A 17219-nucleotide genomic window follows, 5' to 3' on the forward strand; every position below is an offset into this window, starting at 1 on the left:
AGTCATGGGTAACCGTCACCTCCAAATGCTTAAAATCATGAACCTGGCCCCAAGGCATGACACTGAGGTACTGTTAAGCTGAGTAGCTCATGCTCAGGATCACTTTCTGTGTGTCAGGAATGGAGAACGGAAAGAAGGAATTAACTCTCTAATTATGGGAGTTCAATGGGTGAGGCCTCAGGAGATGAACACTTGTCAGCACTGCAGATAGCAACAGTTCTGCTCTCTCTGGTTGTGTTTGCAGCCTTGGGTGAGACAGATCATGCCTGAAGCTCAGAGTGAAACCTGCATTTAAACTCTTTAAAACCATCACCTGCTTCCACAAAATAAGTGTGGGACCCAGCACTGGTATTTCCTATCTTTAAAACCAAATTTTTCTTAACACTAGTACCACCTCAGCTGTGCTGGCTAGTACCACTTTGGGTATTGCTGGGCTATTTGAGCTATATGTCCCAGAGGAAAATGAAAAGTAGGGCAGCTAGATTTTGGCTGTTTGCTTTGAGACCCTGTTTGGGTTTTGTGGTGTTTTTCATGTAGCAGATATGTCAGATGTGTGATCCAGGTCTAACAGCACATTACCTTGACAGTGAACTGTGTGGTTATTTTCAGAGGCCTCTAAAGGAGACTTGGATTATTTCCTTAGGATCATAGTGTTGGGGCAGAAAACACACTGCATGTTGGGCTCTCATATGAGTCACAGGCTAAATGAATACTAGGGGCTTAGTGGGTTTATATGCTGGCAGAGAACCCTGGAGACAGAAATTAATCAGTGGTGAAGCTCAATCAAATATAATCTTCTTGCTGCTGCAAGAGAATGAAAAAATTGCTGGTATCAGTTACCACCATGATGCTGGTGCCTGGAAAAGGCTGTGGGGAGGGCCAGGACTGATGTATCCCACTGGCAGCCCCTTATCAAGGCTCCTGCAGAGCCCTTCTGAAAATGAATGTCATTCCAGACAAATCTGTCCAGGAAAATAGGCTTCCCATCCCTAGTAAGCAACTTAAAAAAAATGTGAGCTGGATGCAAAATGTGAATCCAGGTTTGGCCCTTTATTTCCTAGAAGCTTCTAACAAATTTGAATTTTACCTCATTACTTTCAGATTTTTCATGATTTTCTTCTGCTTTCACCCTGGCTCCTGGAGGTCTTCCTTCCTACTGAGTTCTGCTTTCAGGGCCAATGACAATGGGAGTCTAAAACAGTATTTTTGAACCTGAGTTTCTGGGCCACCTTCTCAAAGCCCCTCTTGTCACTGATACCAACATCTGCAAAAAGAAACAGCACCTCTGGCTCTTACTTCCTTGGCCCTCTCTATCAGCCCTGTCCTTGTTCACATGCTTTTGTAAACTTGAAGTAGAGAAGTAGAATTTCATAGAGCTTTCCTCAATGCAAAAGAAGTATGGATTGGGGTCTGCAATTTTTTGGCGTTGGCTCCTGGCAAATCCTTAGTCTCTTATAGATGCTGCAAGATCAGTGACCAAATTCCCCCCAAAAAGGGCCCTGACAAACTGGAGTCTATTTCCTATGTCCCAGACTATAGATGGGGCATCCAGCTCCAGTGGGAGGTTGAATCTCTAAATGTTGGTCAGTCAGGAAAGTAATATTTCCAGAGAATGTCCCTCAGTACAGGAACACTACAGGAGAAGAGATAGGATGCCTGGGATAGGAACCTGCTGAGAAGATTGTGCCTGAATTAAGATTCCCCACCTGAACACAATGAAATCTGTGACTGTCCTCAGTACCACAATATTTGTTTTATATGAGCTTTAACCCATTAGTGATTGATTTGATCTCAGAGGCAGTGGGAGCACTGGTGTTTTAGTCCTTTCAGCAAGTGCCTGTCTCTACTATTACTCATCTGTTAGATTTTACACATCCTCTGTTCACCTTCTGCCCCCAAAGCCACCATCTATTTTGTTTTGCCTGGGCTGGTTGTTTTGCTGAATGACTAATCAGCTTCCAAGTCATCCATTTTTTCTCTAAATGCCAGAGAGCTTCAGCTGCTCTAACAGCACCTGAAAGCCTTTGGCGTTTTGGGGTCACTGGACTGTACTTGCTGTCAGTGCTAATATTGTTTGATTTTCATTATTAGATTTTATGCCTTGTGCAAAGCTGCATGTGGCCAGGATGTTTAACTGCAGTGTCCATGCCTCATAAATTCTTAACCCACAAAACCCAACAGGGAATACTAAGGAAGCCTAAAATGAGGATGGTGTATATGCTTTAAACCAACACTTAAGCTCTGTGTCTTTCAAAGCAAATAACAAGCAGGATTTTGCCTTGGCACCACAGGCCAAAGTAGGAAGAATATTTTAACATGTTGTTTAAGCTAGAAGGGAGTCTTCCAAGTGGGAAATCATCAGCCAGAAAAAGAAAGTTCAAGATATAAAGTTGAAAATAAGCTTTTTTTTTTTTTTCTTTTAAAGCTGTGAATGCATCTTTGAATGTGGGCAGATTCATTAAACTACCAGGTCCACTTGGAAGGGTATTTAAATAGCAAACTCAAAGTAACAGGGAATTAATAAATGGGCTGTTACATATAGGAAAGAATAAAGGAATAAAAAATATAGAAGATTTTTGCTGTCAGTTGAATATTAACTCATAAATGCTATTAGTGCATGAAGCTGTGTCTGAAACCTCTAAACTGGTTTTAGATAGCAGTATCTTTCAGAGTGTATCAATTAAACAAGCAGGTGTTACTGACTTGGGTCACATTTCTAAGTTCCTACCAGCAGCAGCAGTTGTATGAAGCACTGAAAGGTGATGCTGAAGAGACCCTCATTGTTCTGTTGGTGGCTATCAGCAACACACAATGCTAAACTTAGATTCATACTCTATTATTTCACTGTTTCACATACCAGCACTTCATTTTGCCAATTCAAATTTTCATTTGTGAGGTTGAGCCCTCTGGGAAAGTGGATGTGGAGTTAAACCTGTTTTGTCTTATTTGTCTGCTCTGCTTTTAGTACCCTGACCCTCACTTCCCATGTGCAGGGGGTGTCATAGCAGCAGGAGCAATTCTGTAAAAAGGCTGGGGGGAGAAACCTGGCCTTTAATCTCAGCTGTGACAGGACTAGGCATACATTAGCTAGAAGTACACAAAAAACCTGGACCCACTACTGAAAAACACCAGGGAAAATACTTCAGCCTCATAATAATGCTGATGACTAACATTAAATGACCCACAAGACCTTGCTCTAAATGTTCTCCATGAAAAGATGTGTCTGCGCTTCTGGTGTGACTCGGGTTGAGCAGGGGTGGGAAGCACATGGGGAGAGCTGGTGACAGCTTAGGACAGGCTGAACTGAAGGCATGGAGCCTCTCTAAAAAACTGAGCAGGAAGGACTGCAGAAAGCATAAAGATAAGAAAGGAGGTGGCTTGGGAAATGCTTCTTAGTCAGACATGGCCTTGTAGGCTGGAACCAGTCAAATGGCAAGGAGGGCAAAAGGAAAGATGCCAAAGAGGTTTGAAAGAAAAGGGTTTGTGAGTGCACATAAGCAGCTGCCTGTGTAGGGGTGGGAAGAGCACCAAGAGTGTATTGCAGCACCTTTGGTTTTGTTGTGGCTAAGCCTTTGAATATTTCAGGATAGCAGTGAGCCCCAGCTCAAGCCAATGCTCCCAGAGGCCACCTCAGGAGCAGGGTCTGGCCATGAGTGGAGTGAACACAGGTTTGCAGCCTGGTGCACGCAAGAACAATCACAGTGGAAAGATCAGTGGAGAGGAATATTCCCTGGTGCTCCTGGGCTCTATTAAAGAGCATGGCTGGCTGCCCACATGAGCAAAGCGGGCTGCTCCCTGGAGGGCAGGTACCTGCTCTGTTGGTATCAGAGGTGATGGGTTTTGACAGAACAGCATGTTCCTCCCTCCAGCAGAGCTCTCTGCTGGGTGCAGGGGCCTTGGCTGATGGAGGGCTGGGGGTGTGTGTGAGAAATCTCCTCTGTGAGTGAGGGACTGGCACCAGCCCTCCCAGCAGCACGAGTGGCCCCTGCCCTGCTTGACTCCCAGCCTGGCTGCAGGACCAGTAAGTTATGTTCCTCAGAGCTTCCCACTGGGCTCTGCCTCAGCCGGTCTCTGCATGGGGCAATGGCCAGGGGAGGAGGAGTATAGAGGAGCTGGTGAATTTGGGAAGAGGAGAATCTCCTGGCTTTTTTCAAAGTCCCTCTGAAATAGCTGCTGTCCTCCAGACCTGAACTCCTTCCTTACAGGTTCTTAACTCTCAGTCAACTTGGTGCCTTTGCTACTGTGCCACCTTTGACTGCTCAGCTCTCTGCCCTCTTTTAGGCTCTCCTTCCATTCCTTCCTCACATCTCTTACTACAGCCTTAAACCAGGATATTACTGAGAAGCTCAAGGCCAATTCCATTGTAAAAAACCTGCTTTAGTTGAAACACTCGTCTAGTAGAAAAACTGGTTTAGTAGATGCTGGTCAAGGTGCCAATGTATTTTCTTCTAAAAGACTTTTTTTGTGGCATTCCTGTGTAGAGGGCAAAAGCAGGGGTTAATGCTCTGCCAGACTGAGGGCAGAGGATTAAATATATATTGTATCTGCAGTTAGACAGATCATCCTGTTCCTCTGTTACAGTTATGGTTGTTATTAGTCAGTCGTAGGGCATCTAAGTGAAATTCATCCACAATATAAGTGCCTGAAATGGAGTAGGAAGGCAGAAAACATTGAGACTCCCAAGTAGAGATGACCTCTGTTGCTCTCTGAGCTCAGACTATTTTTGGCAGGAGGCAAATGAAGCGAGGGCCTGCCTTGGAATGGAGGCAGAGCAGCTGCCAGCCCCTGTAATTAGCCAAAAGGTTGCGGAGTGTGGACAGGAGGCTGCAGAGCACGTGGCCCCTGCTGGGGCACTGCTCGGTCCAGAGCAGCGCCTGCAGGAATGCAGAGCCAGCCAAGCCCAGACACCGCAGCTGATCCTGGGAGTCTGAGCCCCTCCTCTGGGGCTGAGCGCTCACACTGTGCCTGGCCAGGGTGCACAGGCCTGGGAGTCTTTGGGGCAGGAATCCCAACCCTCATCCTGCACGCCAGACTGATCCTGGCCTTACCAAGGGCCTCCAAACACGCTTGGATGGAAGAATTGCTCAGAGTAAACTGGGACTTTGATGACCCTAAATTGCAAGAGAATGACTCAAATGCATAATAATGGATTTAATCGTTTATGTATGTGTTTTGTGTAATTGTAGAGGAAAAAGAATTACTACAGGCAAGATTTCTCTGGCAACCTCTGGGTTAGTGAAGTTATTGTATCTCTTTATACGTGAATTCTGGGCCTGCCAAGAGCTTACGTGCAAAATACTTTCTACTGATAATTGAAAATTAACCTAAGGGAGTTTATGAAGACTTAATTTTCAATTGTTTTTTGCACTTTTTCACGTCATATATGGGAGGCAATCACGGAAACAAGACAACCAAAATGTTTGTCAGAATTTTTACTACAAATATTTCCCTTCCACAATATTTAGTAGGAAAACCACATTTAATTTTTCTCAAAACAATGCATTCATTGATATAGGCTGGCTTAAGGATGCAAAGAATGAATATATTACAGTCAGGAGTCGCAGAGTCATAATCATGAGCTCCATATCAGAGGCTATAGATGATAAATCTTACATGGAAAGATTCCTCAATTGCTGCTTTCCTCTGTGGGCAGTAGCACAGCAGTGTATTTGTATACTCCTGAGAAAAGCCAGATGCAGAGCCAGTTCCTGGCCTGAATTTTGTCTGTTTGTAAGCAAGCACAGTTTCTGTGTAGGAATGAAACCAAGTAAGCATGCAGGTAATAGGGGAAGATGCAGTTCAGCCTGCTTTACTCAATGCATGGAGCTATACATCAGTTCCACTGCTTTTTCAATTTCTTTTTGTTTCCTTTCTTGTTCAATCTGTTTCTCAAGAGCAGTCTGATTTGTTGGGTCTCTCAGTTCCTCATTTGCTGCTTGAGTTACAAAAAGTAGAAAACTCTCTGGGACTTGAAAAATGTGTGCTTCATGTGAGGCATTTTCCCATCACCTCTGTGCTGGATTTCAAAGCATTTTAGGTAACCAGTCTCATGGGTACTCTTGGGCTATTTTATTTCCATGTGTATGAGTTTGTTTCACAGCTCTGTTTTTAATGTTTGAGACAGGGAAAGAAAAAAAGCACCCCACCTTACACAGGAAAGAAGATGTGCAATCAGCTAAGATGTGTTTTGCTGTAAAATCTTACAGCTTTAAATTTTTTGTTTGTCAGTGTAGTTCAAACTGCAGGGGCTCTGATTTGGCTTGGTGGAGATTTCGATACTACTGCATTCACTCACTTCAAAACTTTCATTCAAAACCTTCAACATTTTTTCCTGGTCTTCACAACTTTGCTGTGATATCTGACAGGGATGCCAGATGGCCCAAAGAGATAAACATCAAACAAGTAGAGTGTCCCTGCCTCCAGCCCTTTGATGGTCTCTGTGGTGACAGCTCGCTGGGGGTTTAGATCATAGAAATACTTGCACAGCACTTTCTCTGACTTGTGCCGAGATTCAGGCCCAGAGCACCTGTCTGCACTCTGCAGCTCCCCCCAGATCTGATCCTCCTCAATCCTTTTTCTGTACACACAGTACTTGCTCTCCTCTTGTGTTCCCAGCCAGGCAATGGTCACAGACCTGCATGTTCGCAGTTTACTGAAGGATTTGATTTTTAAGCTCTCTGGAAGAAGTGGGAATAAGGGCTTGTGGAAGTGGGGGGATGCCTGTACCTTCACAGAAGAGTTAGATTCCTCTGTGGACCTCAGCTGCACCAAATAGGTGTCCAGCAGCTTTCCCTTCAGGGAGAAATACCTCAGCCCAGAGAGATTTTCTGATGCCACTGTTTTGCCGTTTCTTGTTATGTGAACCCGTATTTGGCCCTGACACAACTGAAAGGTGAAGTGGATTTTCTTGTGCCTCGCCTGGTACTGCAAGCTGTAGAATTTCTGCTTTTTCCCATCCAGGACCACATGAATCACTTTGCCATCTTTCAGCTCTGTCACCTTGGGCTCAGGCTCTTCCAGGGTCCTGGCGAATGTCCCGGTGTATGCAGCGCTGGCGTTTGTGAGCAGATTGACAATAAACACATCAAAGTAATACTGAGTGCTGGGGCTGAGATTGGGCACTGTGTAGGTGTTCTTGGTGCCCATGCACACCTGCCTGACTTCCCCACTGCTCACTTTGTTGATGATGCTCAGTTCGCTGTTGGACAGTATCATCACCTGCTGCGGCTCCAGGAGGTATGGAGAGAGGGACAGAGCTAAGGTGGCTGGCAGCTTCATCCCAGAGGATCTGATGGCTGTCTCAGCAGCACACAGGCTCTTGTAGTTGTGCTTCTCATTGACTAGGAGACAGTACTGGATGCTTTCCCTGTGCTGCAGGACAGAAGGGCTGTGTTTCCAGGCCAGAGTCACTGTTGTGTGGCCGATGCCGATCACGTCTATGCGGGGATCCACCGGGAGCTCTGGGTAGAGGTGCCCAGCTGTGGTGTCACTTGTGAAGTACACAGTGATGTGTGTGTCCCTCTCGGTGGATAGGAACTCGAGCAGGTAAAGGGCGGAATGGGAAGACATTCCCATGTAAGTCTCTACGGAATTTCCTTTGTAGTTGAAGATGGTGGACACCATGCTTGAAGTCTTGTGAGATTTGGGCACCTCTTGTGTATCATGGTCAGCTGCAGGCAAAAAAACAGACTTGTAACTTCAAATGAAAAAATGTGAAATAAAGCATCATAGAAATTTTTACTGTTAGGGAACATTATATTTTCTTTTTGAAAGCAGCAATTATAACTAAAAATATGTTTTAGTAAAAATATGTTGCTACTGGCAATTTATTAAATTAAAATTTGAGAAGCTTTTATTTTAGAAGTGCAGCTGTAGAATTATGTTTTCAAAAATACTGTCGTTATGAAACCACATCTTGCAAAAGCTTGGCTTGTATTATGCCTGATGTCGCTACAATTTTCTTTTATTTGCTGTCTCTTAGGGTACTTTAAGGAGATTAATTATATCTATGATAGGTTTTGTTCCCCCTTTGGATTAGTTTTAGGCCGTTGTCTCATGAAGAGGGAAATCTTATCAATTCAAAGGAGTATAATTTGAACTCTTCAGTCAGGTGTACCTGCCTGACAGGTAAGAACATATTAATGGGAGCTTTTAGATTTTTAGTTTGAAAAATTAATTTAAAAAATCATGCAAGAGAAAGACATTTCCTTTAAGGGTAAAGGCAGTATAGTAGCTACTGCCATGATAGATGTGGCAGGAATAAATGGCTAAATCTTCTCTGCTTCATATGGGGAGAAAATAGTTGTCTCAAGTCACCTAAGCCACAAAAAATAACTGAGGCAGCAGAGGGAAGTTTGGCTCGGTACAAAAAGCTTATGAAGTTGGTCTGTTCGTGCAGCCTGGAGGACCTGATGTTGCTCCCAAATATTAACCTTAGATGTAGACATTTTAATATCTAATCCTTAATTTATTTGTGTTGAGGGCAAGGTCTGATGGGTTTCCATGTTTTGCCCATGGAGACCGGGTCAGTCCATGGCAATTTAAAGGAGGGAACCACAAAATGTGTAGGCTTGTGGGAATTTTCCTGTAACACAGTTATCCATGAGTAACTTGTGCTTTCTTTGCCCCTGCTTAGGCAGACTGAAGGCCTTACCTGGTGTTGCTTTTCCTGGTGGAGACTTGTACACAAATATGCTCCACTCAATGGGAACATCACAGGGTGTCACTGTTACTGAGAAAGGGGCAAGGGCCCTGCCCTCTTCCAAAACAAAGTAGTACCTGTAAATGTGAATAGAAATAGAGGCACTGCATCAGGGAATTCAGGTTTGGCCAAAATTCCTTGTAATCAGCTACTCTGACATGGGTCACTCTGTTCCAAGTAGAAATGACTGCTCTCTGAGGTGCATCCACAAAAGGGATGATGAGTGTCTGCAGTCTTAAGCTGTGGGAAGAAAACAGGCTGTGGGGTATTTTTTTTAAAATCCACATGTATTTGCTGGAAGATTTATCCACTTATGGCAATATTTTTCCCTCTGAGTTTTTTTTCCATGCTTTAGAAGAATATTGTACCTCATCCTTACCTGGTTATTTTGGATGATGGATGTGATTTAGCTGACTGCCCCCTTCATAACCACTTTTTGCCAGTTTTGCCTTGATTGCCTTTGTGTCAGAGGCTGCTATGCATGAGCACTACAAAGTGACATCAGTCTCTTTGGTCAGGTTTTGATTCTGGCCTTGAAAAAGCCCAACCTCCTGTCTTGCTCTGCTTTCTTTCTGTTGGTTTTGTACAGGCTGTATAATGTTTGGACTTGGCCATAGGAATGTTTGGATTTGGGTGCCTCACTCTGCACTTCAACGGAGGCAGTTGGGAATCCAAGGGGACAAGCATAGCTGCTGTGACCAGACCCTGTCAGTCTGGAGGTGTGGCTTTCATGGTATGGCTCCTAGGCCAGAGTGGAGCTTCACTGGAATCAGTTCCACATTCTTGAGTCTTTTACTCTCAGCCAAAACTTGTCCTCACTTGTCTTCCTGTTTGGATGACTGGGGTTCAAAAGAACCTTCCTGATCTTGCTAGATTACTTCCTAATTGCAGTCTTAATGTTATGGTGCAAGAACACAGAAAAACTCCCTTTTCTTTGTTTCAATACCCCTTGTTCTTTAACTAGGAGAGCTCCTAGTTCTGTTCTTGTGAGCATGGTTGCATTATATAACATGTGCCACATTCCAGTTTTTCTGTGCAATGCACATGAAGGCTGGGCAATCTGGCTCACCCTCTGCTCCATGACCACTCGAGTGCCTGTCAAAATCTGTATTTGCTGGTCTCTGTGCAAAGTGCATCTCTTCCCAAACATGCAGATTGATCTTTGCTACCCAGATGCAGTGCCAGTTGTAATATCTACATCAACTACTTATCTGGGTATGGCAGAAGAATTTTCAGATATTTTGGAAAGATGAAGAATGTGGAATTTCCACATATAAAGCATTTTTGATCTTAGCAAATTGTACTGCCACTTGGCAAATACACTTCTAGTGTGCAGGACAGTGGCAGAAGATTTCCTGATAAGATGTCTGTGCAGATACTCTATTGATTTTTGGGGTAGTGGATTTGCTGGGTGAAATGTCTGTATCTCACCGTGAATGTATGGCTGCTGTCTCTGCAGACCTGAAGCTGGGCTGTTTGTGACACAGCTGTTTGCTGCTGGAGCCCACCCATCCTGTATCAGTTCTGCTGCTGCTCTGACAAACAGCAGGCTGCTGAAATGTGTACAGGAACTGAAATTTCATCTTAGAGTTTCATTCCAGATTCTGGGCAGTGTAAGAACATAGAGGAATGGGGCATTTTTCTGGCATTTCAGTGTGCCCTGATAGAACCCTGCAGGTACACAGGGATAGTGGGCAATTCCCAGTGTCACAGGGAGATATCAGAGAATAGGAGGGGCTGATTTGCTCTTACCTTTTGGGTATATCCTTCAGCAGGTGAATTGTAGTTTCCTTACCATCTGCAAGTATCAGGGAGTGGTAGAAATTGAGGAGATTGCTCTTGAAGCTCTGTTGGGAGCTGGTGGTGGGTGCCTTTATAGAATGGCACAAACAAGTTGCCATGAGAAGATGGAGAGGAAGATAAAGCCAGAACCAGGACATCTTCAGTACTGCAAAGTGGGGTGACAAAAGTAAACACAAATAGTTGTCATAGGAGAGAAAGTAATGTGACCTTCTCTTTCTGTGCCTTTCCTGGTATTTGTTATAATCCCAGCAAGCCAGGCATTTGAATAGTGCAAGTCTCCATTTTGCTGAGTTGTTTAAAGTTCACAGAAATATTCCTGAGATTGTCTCTGCAAAGATTTAATTGCAGAAACAGCTATGAAGTCTGATTAGAGGAAAAAAAATACAGTCAATGCAGCACAAGTGCAACATGACAAATATTCAAATAAATATTTTTACTACTGTCAGAATAAGCAGAAAATCACATTTAAAAGACTTGTTCCAGTTTGTGATGTTCACTTACTAAATTTCAAGGCTGAGCTATTTGTAGTGGGACTGTTCCTTTAAAACTCTCAGGGGGTCCCTATGTCCCAAACCCTGTTTCTACCGTTCTATCAGAGATCACTGAATTTTTTCATCCACTGGGACAGTAGGTATGTGTAGGTAAGGGGATCATTGTAACTTATCCAGAGCTGTGTAAGATACTGTTTGGTCAAAGGTGGAGAATCTTGGATAAGAATCCCTGAACTGGTACTTGGATTTTAAGCTCTGTGGATCTCATTTGGAAGAAGGCTTTATCACTGTAGGGCAGTAATCTTGATCTTAGATTTTTGTGTTGCTTATCATTCTCATAGCTGCATCACTTCCAGCCTGTCTCAGCATTTGCTGCTGATCACTGGAACAACTGTCTTGTATTCACTCTGGCAAGAGATTTTTTAAAAATCACCTATATCCCTTTTTTCAACAGGCCTTATCAGCTTGGAATCTATGAAAGAAAAGTACACCAGTCCCCAGCAAATACTGACATTATTTAAACAGCTGTGTGCATTGCCCAGAGCTACACAGAGGAGGAAGCTCCAGTTAGTACAGCAAACTTTTGGTAGTGCTCTATGTGCAGTCATTGATTATAACTTACAGCTCCTTTGTCTGCCACGTTCGGTTTCAGAAAATATGAAAGTAGAAGGGGCAGAGACCTTTAATACAGGTGCCAGCTGTAGCTCAGGGATTTGGAAAGCAGAGGGAGCTCTGTGTGCAAGATCCCTTTTTTGAGGGAAAAGTAGCCTATTGCATCTTGCAAGCAGCAAGGAGTAAAGCTCCTACTTAAATCTGGTTATTGGCTGGTGAGGGGAGAAAACATTCAAGACAAAGGCTCAGTTCTTTGTAATTTTTATTTCTTTCTGAGATCAGCTCTTTCCCCATAGTTCCTGTAAAAGTGTGGAAGATTTTAGGCAGTCAAATCTCCAGTTCAGCACACCTGCTGTCGATTTCAGTTAAATTGACTTCATAAAAGGACCCCTTCCTTTTTAAATCCATTTTTAATATACATTTAAGTACAGCATTGAATATGTCTGTAGGTTTTTATGTTTAAAATCTGGGATGCCCATAGTCAAGCACATCCTTAGTATCAGTGAGATGATTATGGAAATTATGGTTACCAGGTTATCTGAATGTCTCTCTTAACATCCAGAAAAAGTTGGTTTGTTCTTTGCCTGTTTGTACTATTGTAGCACTTGGTTGAATGCAGGCTTTAAACAATCATCTGAACAAGTTGAAAGAATAGTTAAGATTTCCATATCAATTCCATTTCAATGCTCTTTATAACAGAACTTTTCCTTATGACTCTGAGTCACTTTGCCACTTGGTTATTCCTCTAGTCTAATTATAGCTTACAGATTTAAAATAGAACCCCAAATATTTTGCTTTATCTTTGACAGTAGAATCTGAGTTGTTCTGTGCTTTGGAGAGGATTTAAAAAAAGTCTTTCTGCTGCTTAAATGACAGGATCTTGCAAACCACACTGATGCCACAGCAGCTCAGCTTTTCTTGTCCAGGAAAACAAACAAACCAAGCGATCAACAAACCTATAATCAGCTTATCCCAAAGAGAGCATCATCCCAAAGGCTATTTTCACTTAATTACACAAACAATATATTCTCAGACTATTGGAAATACACTACACAAAAAATACTGTACTTACCTATTTTGTTCCTGGCTAGATGATCCTCAGACCACTCACTTTCTTTGCCAAAAAAGCATGAAGAACATAGACTTTTCAGATCACTGTAGGCAGATGAAAATCAAAACTGTGCAGGCAGTTTAACAGGACAGAAGTGATTTTTCCATATGGCTGCTGAGCAGACATAGCAAGAAACGCTTGAAAGTAAAAAAAACCCAAAAAACAAAAACAAAGCCAAAGCCACCAGAGGATTTTGGTGCTTTCCGCGGTGCCCGCGGAGCCCGGGGCTGCTCCTCGGGCGATCCCGGCACCGCCGGCCCGGGGCGCGCTCCGCGACTGACATGCACCGAGAGGAGGAGGGGGTGAGATGGGGAGAAGAACAAACGCTGTTAACCCTTGTCAGCCCTTAACCCAAGCCAGCCAGGGGTGGGAAACCCTCCTACAGAAAGCTACTTTTGTGTTAGCGGTGTGATGGTCCTGCTAACACGCACCCTGATGGGGTGTGTGATCTCCCTGCCCTCAGCGCTGCAGAAGCTCCGGATCATTTCAGGTGTACCGAGTTCCTGCTGGGATGCTTTATGGGCCCAACAAGTATTGATCTGAAGCAGGAATGGCAAAAAAAGCTGCAAGGGAGAGAATGCTGTGTTTTTAAAGCAGGCTGGAATTAGCAATCCTTTGAAGGCTGTCATCAATCTGAATAGAGCTGAGCAGTTTACTTGGTTTGCAGAGGCTGTGTAAGAAAAAACTCCAAAAGTGTCTGGGCTGGGGGAGCATTGTGTGGCTGAGGGAGGAGGCAGCAAAAGGGTGCATGGGAAGTGGCTCACAGCAAGCCAAGCACTTGCTTGTTGGGGCTACAAAGCAGTTGTAGCAAAGCCATGGTTCTTTTCAGGCCACTCCTGCTGAGTGAGAGCAGTGTATGGCCAGGATTCACAGGCTGCTCGTACTTCTTGGCCTGGGCTGTCAGGAAAGATGCCCTGGACTGGTCCTCTGGGGATGCCTGCTCAGAAAGGCAAGCCCCAGGAAGCTGCATGAGCTTCCAGGCAGGCACAAAGGCAGAATATTGTAGGGAGGCTCTATTTTTAAATCAAATCTCTTGTCCAGTGTTTGAAGAGTGGCTTGCAGTAACCCTTTATTACTGTCTCCCTGATTCAGAGTTAGACTGTTGAAGCCTTCCCAAGGCTAAAAGTTTGCTAAGAAGAGGGGCAGATAAGGGAGAAAGAGGTTTCAACAGATTTTGCATAGCAGATCCTTCTGAAAATGTGAATTTTCAGTTGATGAGTTTGCTCATCAACTGATGTAAGAGAAATATTTACAGTGCAGAAGATGGCAGGAATAGTTCAGGTGGTCATGAATTTTTTTGCTGAAAAGTTTTGCTGAGGAACTGGACTTTTAAAAAGGGACAGCATGTGGTAGCCTTGATACAGGCACTGCGTGATGAGGGTATTGGTGTGATACAGGCACTGTGTGATCAGGGTATTGGTGTGATACAGGCACTGTGTGATCAGGGTATTGGTGTGATACAGGCACTGTGTGATCAGGTGCTGGTGTGATACAGGCACTGTGTGATCGGGGTATTGGCATTATGGAGCTATGAGGGGGCATTGCTGGATGTATGCTAAAAAACTGGCACAAGCAGGATAAATGGTAAACAGGGTCAGCCAGACAAACCATCATTCTGGTGTGAAATCCAGCCCAGGTTGAGTCTGTGTAACAGATCTGGGAACTAATGAAAATGTAAGCACCTAGCCAGAGCCAAACTGTTTCCCGAATGGAGGAGAAACAGGAGAGAAAGGTGTTGGTGCAAAGGCCAGTAAGGTCCCTAGAGCAGGCCTGGAGAGGGAAATGTAGGTCAGATGAGGTGCATCAAAAATGTATTCTGAAAATGGGACATGAAATTCATATTCACAGAAAAAAATATTGGTCGCAGTATAAGTGCAGGGTCTACAGTCTGTTTTTGCTGGGAATTTGGAGGGACTCATGGATGGAAGTCAGCAGGGAGAATTGTGAGCCAGCAACCAGGGCTAAGCAGGGTTATCTCTGAGCAAATCTCAGGAGCAGATGTCACTTGTGTCTGGTAAAATCTCAAAATCTGGACAGAGTGGACATGTTTGTTGTAGAAAGGATGGACTCTGTCTTTTTCTCTCCAAACCTCCCCACTGCCATCAAAACAAACCATTAGCCTCAGCAAATTGAGCTTCCAGGGAAGGCAGTGGGAGTCTTCTCTCTGGCCATCATTTCAGAGTTGGAAGCCAAAGGCTTGAAGGAGCCCTCTGTCTCCCACTGAACAAAACATGAACAAGGATGTCAGGTGAAAAAGGCTGGTGATGGTGTGAGTATGGAAATAATCCACTTCCTCTGGACAATTTCTCACATACTTCCCATGGGTGTCTGCTTACATGCTTTGCTGGAGCAGAATCTGTGCTCATAAATTTTCTGAAGCACTATCAAAGGGGAAAAAAGTATTCTCTATGGAGAAAGCTAAGAGCTAAATTCATGACTTGGGTAGCTTGATTGAACTCAGCGAAGTTACAACAGGGATAAATCAGTCCTTGATTTGGCAAAAAATAGGTACAATGGCCTTTTCAGTAGAAAACTGTAAATGAGCAGGCTCTGCTCCCCTCAGAGCCGAGTCAGTGACTTCAGAAGGGCTGTTCAGAGATCCTGCTGCTGTCTCAACCCTGCTGCCCATCCACACCTTTCACAAACATGAGAGATGGAGCACCTCTGACACCAGAAACTTGATTTATCTTCTGTTATGTAGTGGCTCTGCTAAAAGATCAGTAATGCTGAAACAAAAGAGCTGCTTTGAAATGGGAGCAAAAAGCCAGCCTCGGGGTTTAGCTTGAAGCTCTCAAAGACCCTTCAGATGTTCATTTCCTGGAGCTGCAGTCCCATGTTCTGTACTCAGGTGAGGGATTCTGCAGGCCAGGGGAGTGTCCTGCAGTCTGGCAGCACTGTGCCACAGCAGGCCCTGCCTGCAGCATTTGGTTGCTGTTTGATGGCATGCCTTGCACAGGGATGCTTGGAGGCTTACCCCACAGAGCACAGCTCTGAGAATTGCATCACACTGCTGCACTTGGCAAGGAGATGCAAAAAAGGGACCATGGGTATTTCTGATGAGGAATTTGCCTGCCCTGGCAATGCTTCTTTGAGCTGGTTTGGTCACCTCCATCAGGAAACTCTCTGTGGAAGGGCAAGGAGAGCTCCAGCCCTCCCTGTGCTACAGGGGAGAGTGGGAACAGGGCTGCAGTGTTTTCCATCCCTCACCCAGCTGCATCAGCCCCTGGCTGTTAATTCTGGCAGTTCCCAAGAACAGACAGCTTCCCTGTGCCCCCAGCCCAGGGAGTTCTGTTTCATGAAACTCTGTAAGCAAATTAAAAATGCATGGCGAAAGAGAAACCCAATCTTTCAGTTATGAGATGAGCAGTATTGTCCCTTTCTATTTTTTACACATGCACATATGTATTCTATCACCAGCTGAGGTAGAACTGTTAGTCTTTGGCTCCCAGCTACCTGTCTGCCTGCAAAATACTTTTGAACTAATCTTCCTGTATAAATTTCCTTCCCAGCCCTGAGCAGAAGTAGCTGTGGATATCTAATGAGGGGAATTATAGCATCCAAACATCTGCCTTTTCAACAGCTTCAAGTTGCAATCTATTCCTCTTAGCAAAAGAATCTGAGTTGCCCTTAAGGCTATGGTTTGGGGGAATGCAAATTTCTGTAAAAATCCCCTCCCGAAGTGTAAAGGTTGTCCAAATCATTGCTTGATAGTTACTGGAGCCAATAGGTCCTTGATGAGTTAATGTACTTCTGGATAGTATTATTGCTCAAAAAATATCCTTCTAGACACACATCTGGGCTTCAGAAAGAATCACACTTTCCTTTGAAGCTGTGAAAGTCAATCCTAAGCAAAAGTCTGGCACGTAAAACCTATTGAGGGTATTTTAGCAGGGCAGCTGCTTTTATTTCTTCCAGGTTTTGTCAAATCCTGGCAATGCGAAGGACTGTCAAAAGAGAAAAGCCTTAAGTCTGCTCTTATTCAGAGACATTAATAAGCAGGAGAGACAGGGAATTACTTCTAAGTCAAAAGCAGACTTGAACTTTTCCTGCAGCCTGTTCTCAGGTGAGAAAATAGGAATGGGTTGTTTAGGATGGCTTGTCCTGGCAGTACATAGTGAGTTTGTAGGATTAAAAGCCAGTGATCTACACTTGGGACCCACAGCTCCTATTATGGCATGTCTGTGCTGGAAAGTTTTCCAGGGAATGATACACTCATAATTGCTATCCACTAAGATTACCTGAGTTTTCCCTCAGCAGTCTCTCTCCAGGATAGGATGCTGGCACTTGACCATGATCTGGTTTTGTTGTTGTTGAAACTAAAAAGGGTCTTGAAGGGCCTTTTAGTGTCCAGCAAAATAAATGTTAATGGACAGCTGGTTGCTCCTCACTGTTCTCATATTCCATATTTTCAAGAATGTTTGTAATTGCTCAGATGAGTCTATCAAGAAATGATAGATATGATGTAGGGGATATCTCCTGTGCAAAGCTGATTTTGCAGGAT

At 44.1% G+C, this 17219-nt stretch overlaps 1 protein-coding gene and 1 long non-coding RNA gene across 2 annotated transcripts in view; one reads left to right on the forward strand and one right to left on the reverse strand.

Moving 5' to 3' along the window:
- Nucleotides 1-17219, forward strand: part of LOC110473328 (uncharacterized) — a 34745-nt gene that overhangs the window by 8359 nt on the left and 9167 nt on the right. The gene's annotated exons all lie outside the window — the stretch shown is intronic.
- LOC110473327 (protein NDNF) lies at nucleotides 5418-12956 on the reverse strand. Its single transcript, XM_021535781.2, has 4 exons — nucleotides 12680-12956; nucleotides 10454-10649; nucleotides 8654-8778; nucleotides 5418-7670 (listed from the first exon to the last, which is right to left on the reverse strand). Exons 2-4 carry the CDS (start codon nucleotides 10639-10641, stop codon nucleotides 6319-6321), a joined length of 1665 nt encoding a protein of 554 aa, XP_021391456.2. The 5' UTR covers nucleotides 10642-10649; nucleotides 12680-12956; the 3' UTR covers nucleotides 5418-6318.

Source organism: Lonchura striata, chromosome 7 (assembly GCF_046129695.1).
Source record: "Lonchura striata isolate bLonStr1 chromosome 7, bLonStr1.mat, whole genome shotgun sequence".
Lineage (NCBI taxonomy): Eukaryota > Metazoa > Chordata > Aves > Passeriformes > Estrildidae > Lonchura > Lonchura striata.

Excerpts from the sequence above, each read along its gene's own strand:
- LOC110473327 (XM_021535781.2), bottom strand. The coding sequence starts at position 10,641 with ATGTCCTGGTTCTGGCTTTATCTTCCTCTCCATCTTCTCATGGCAACT. Across the intron at positions 8,779-10,453 it reads CTGAAGGATATACCCAAAAG|GTACTACTTTGTTTTGGAAG; the intron begins GTAAGAGCAAAT and ends TCACATTTACAG. Across the intron at positions 7,671-8,653 it reads ACCAGGAAAAGCAACACCAG|CTGACCATGATACACAAGAG; the intron begins GTAAGGCCTTCA and ends TTTTGCCTGCAG.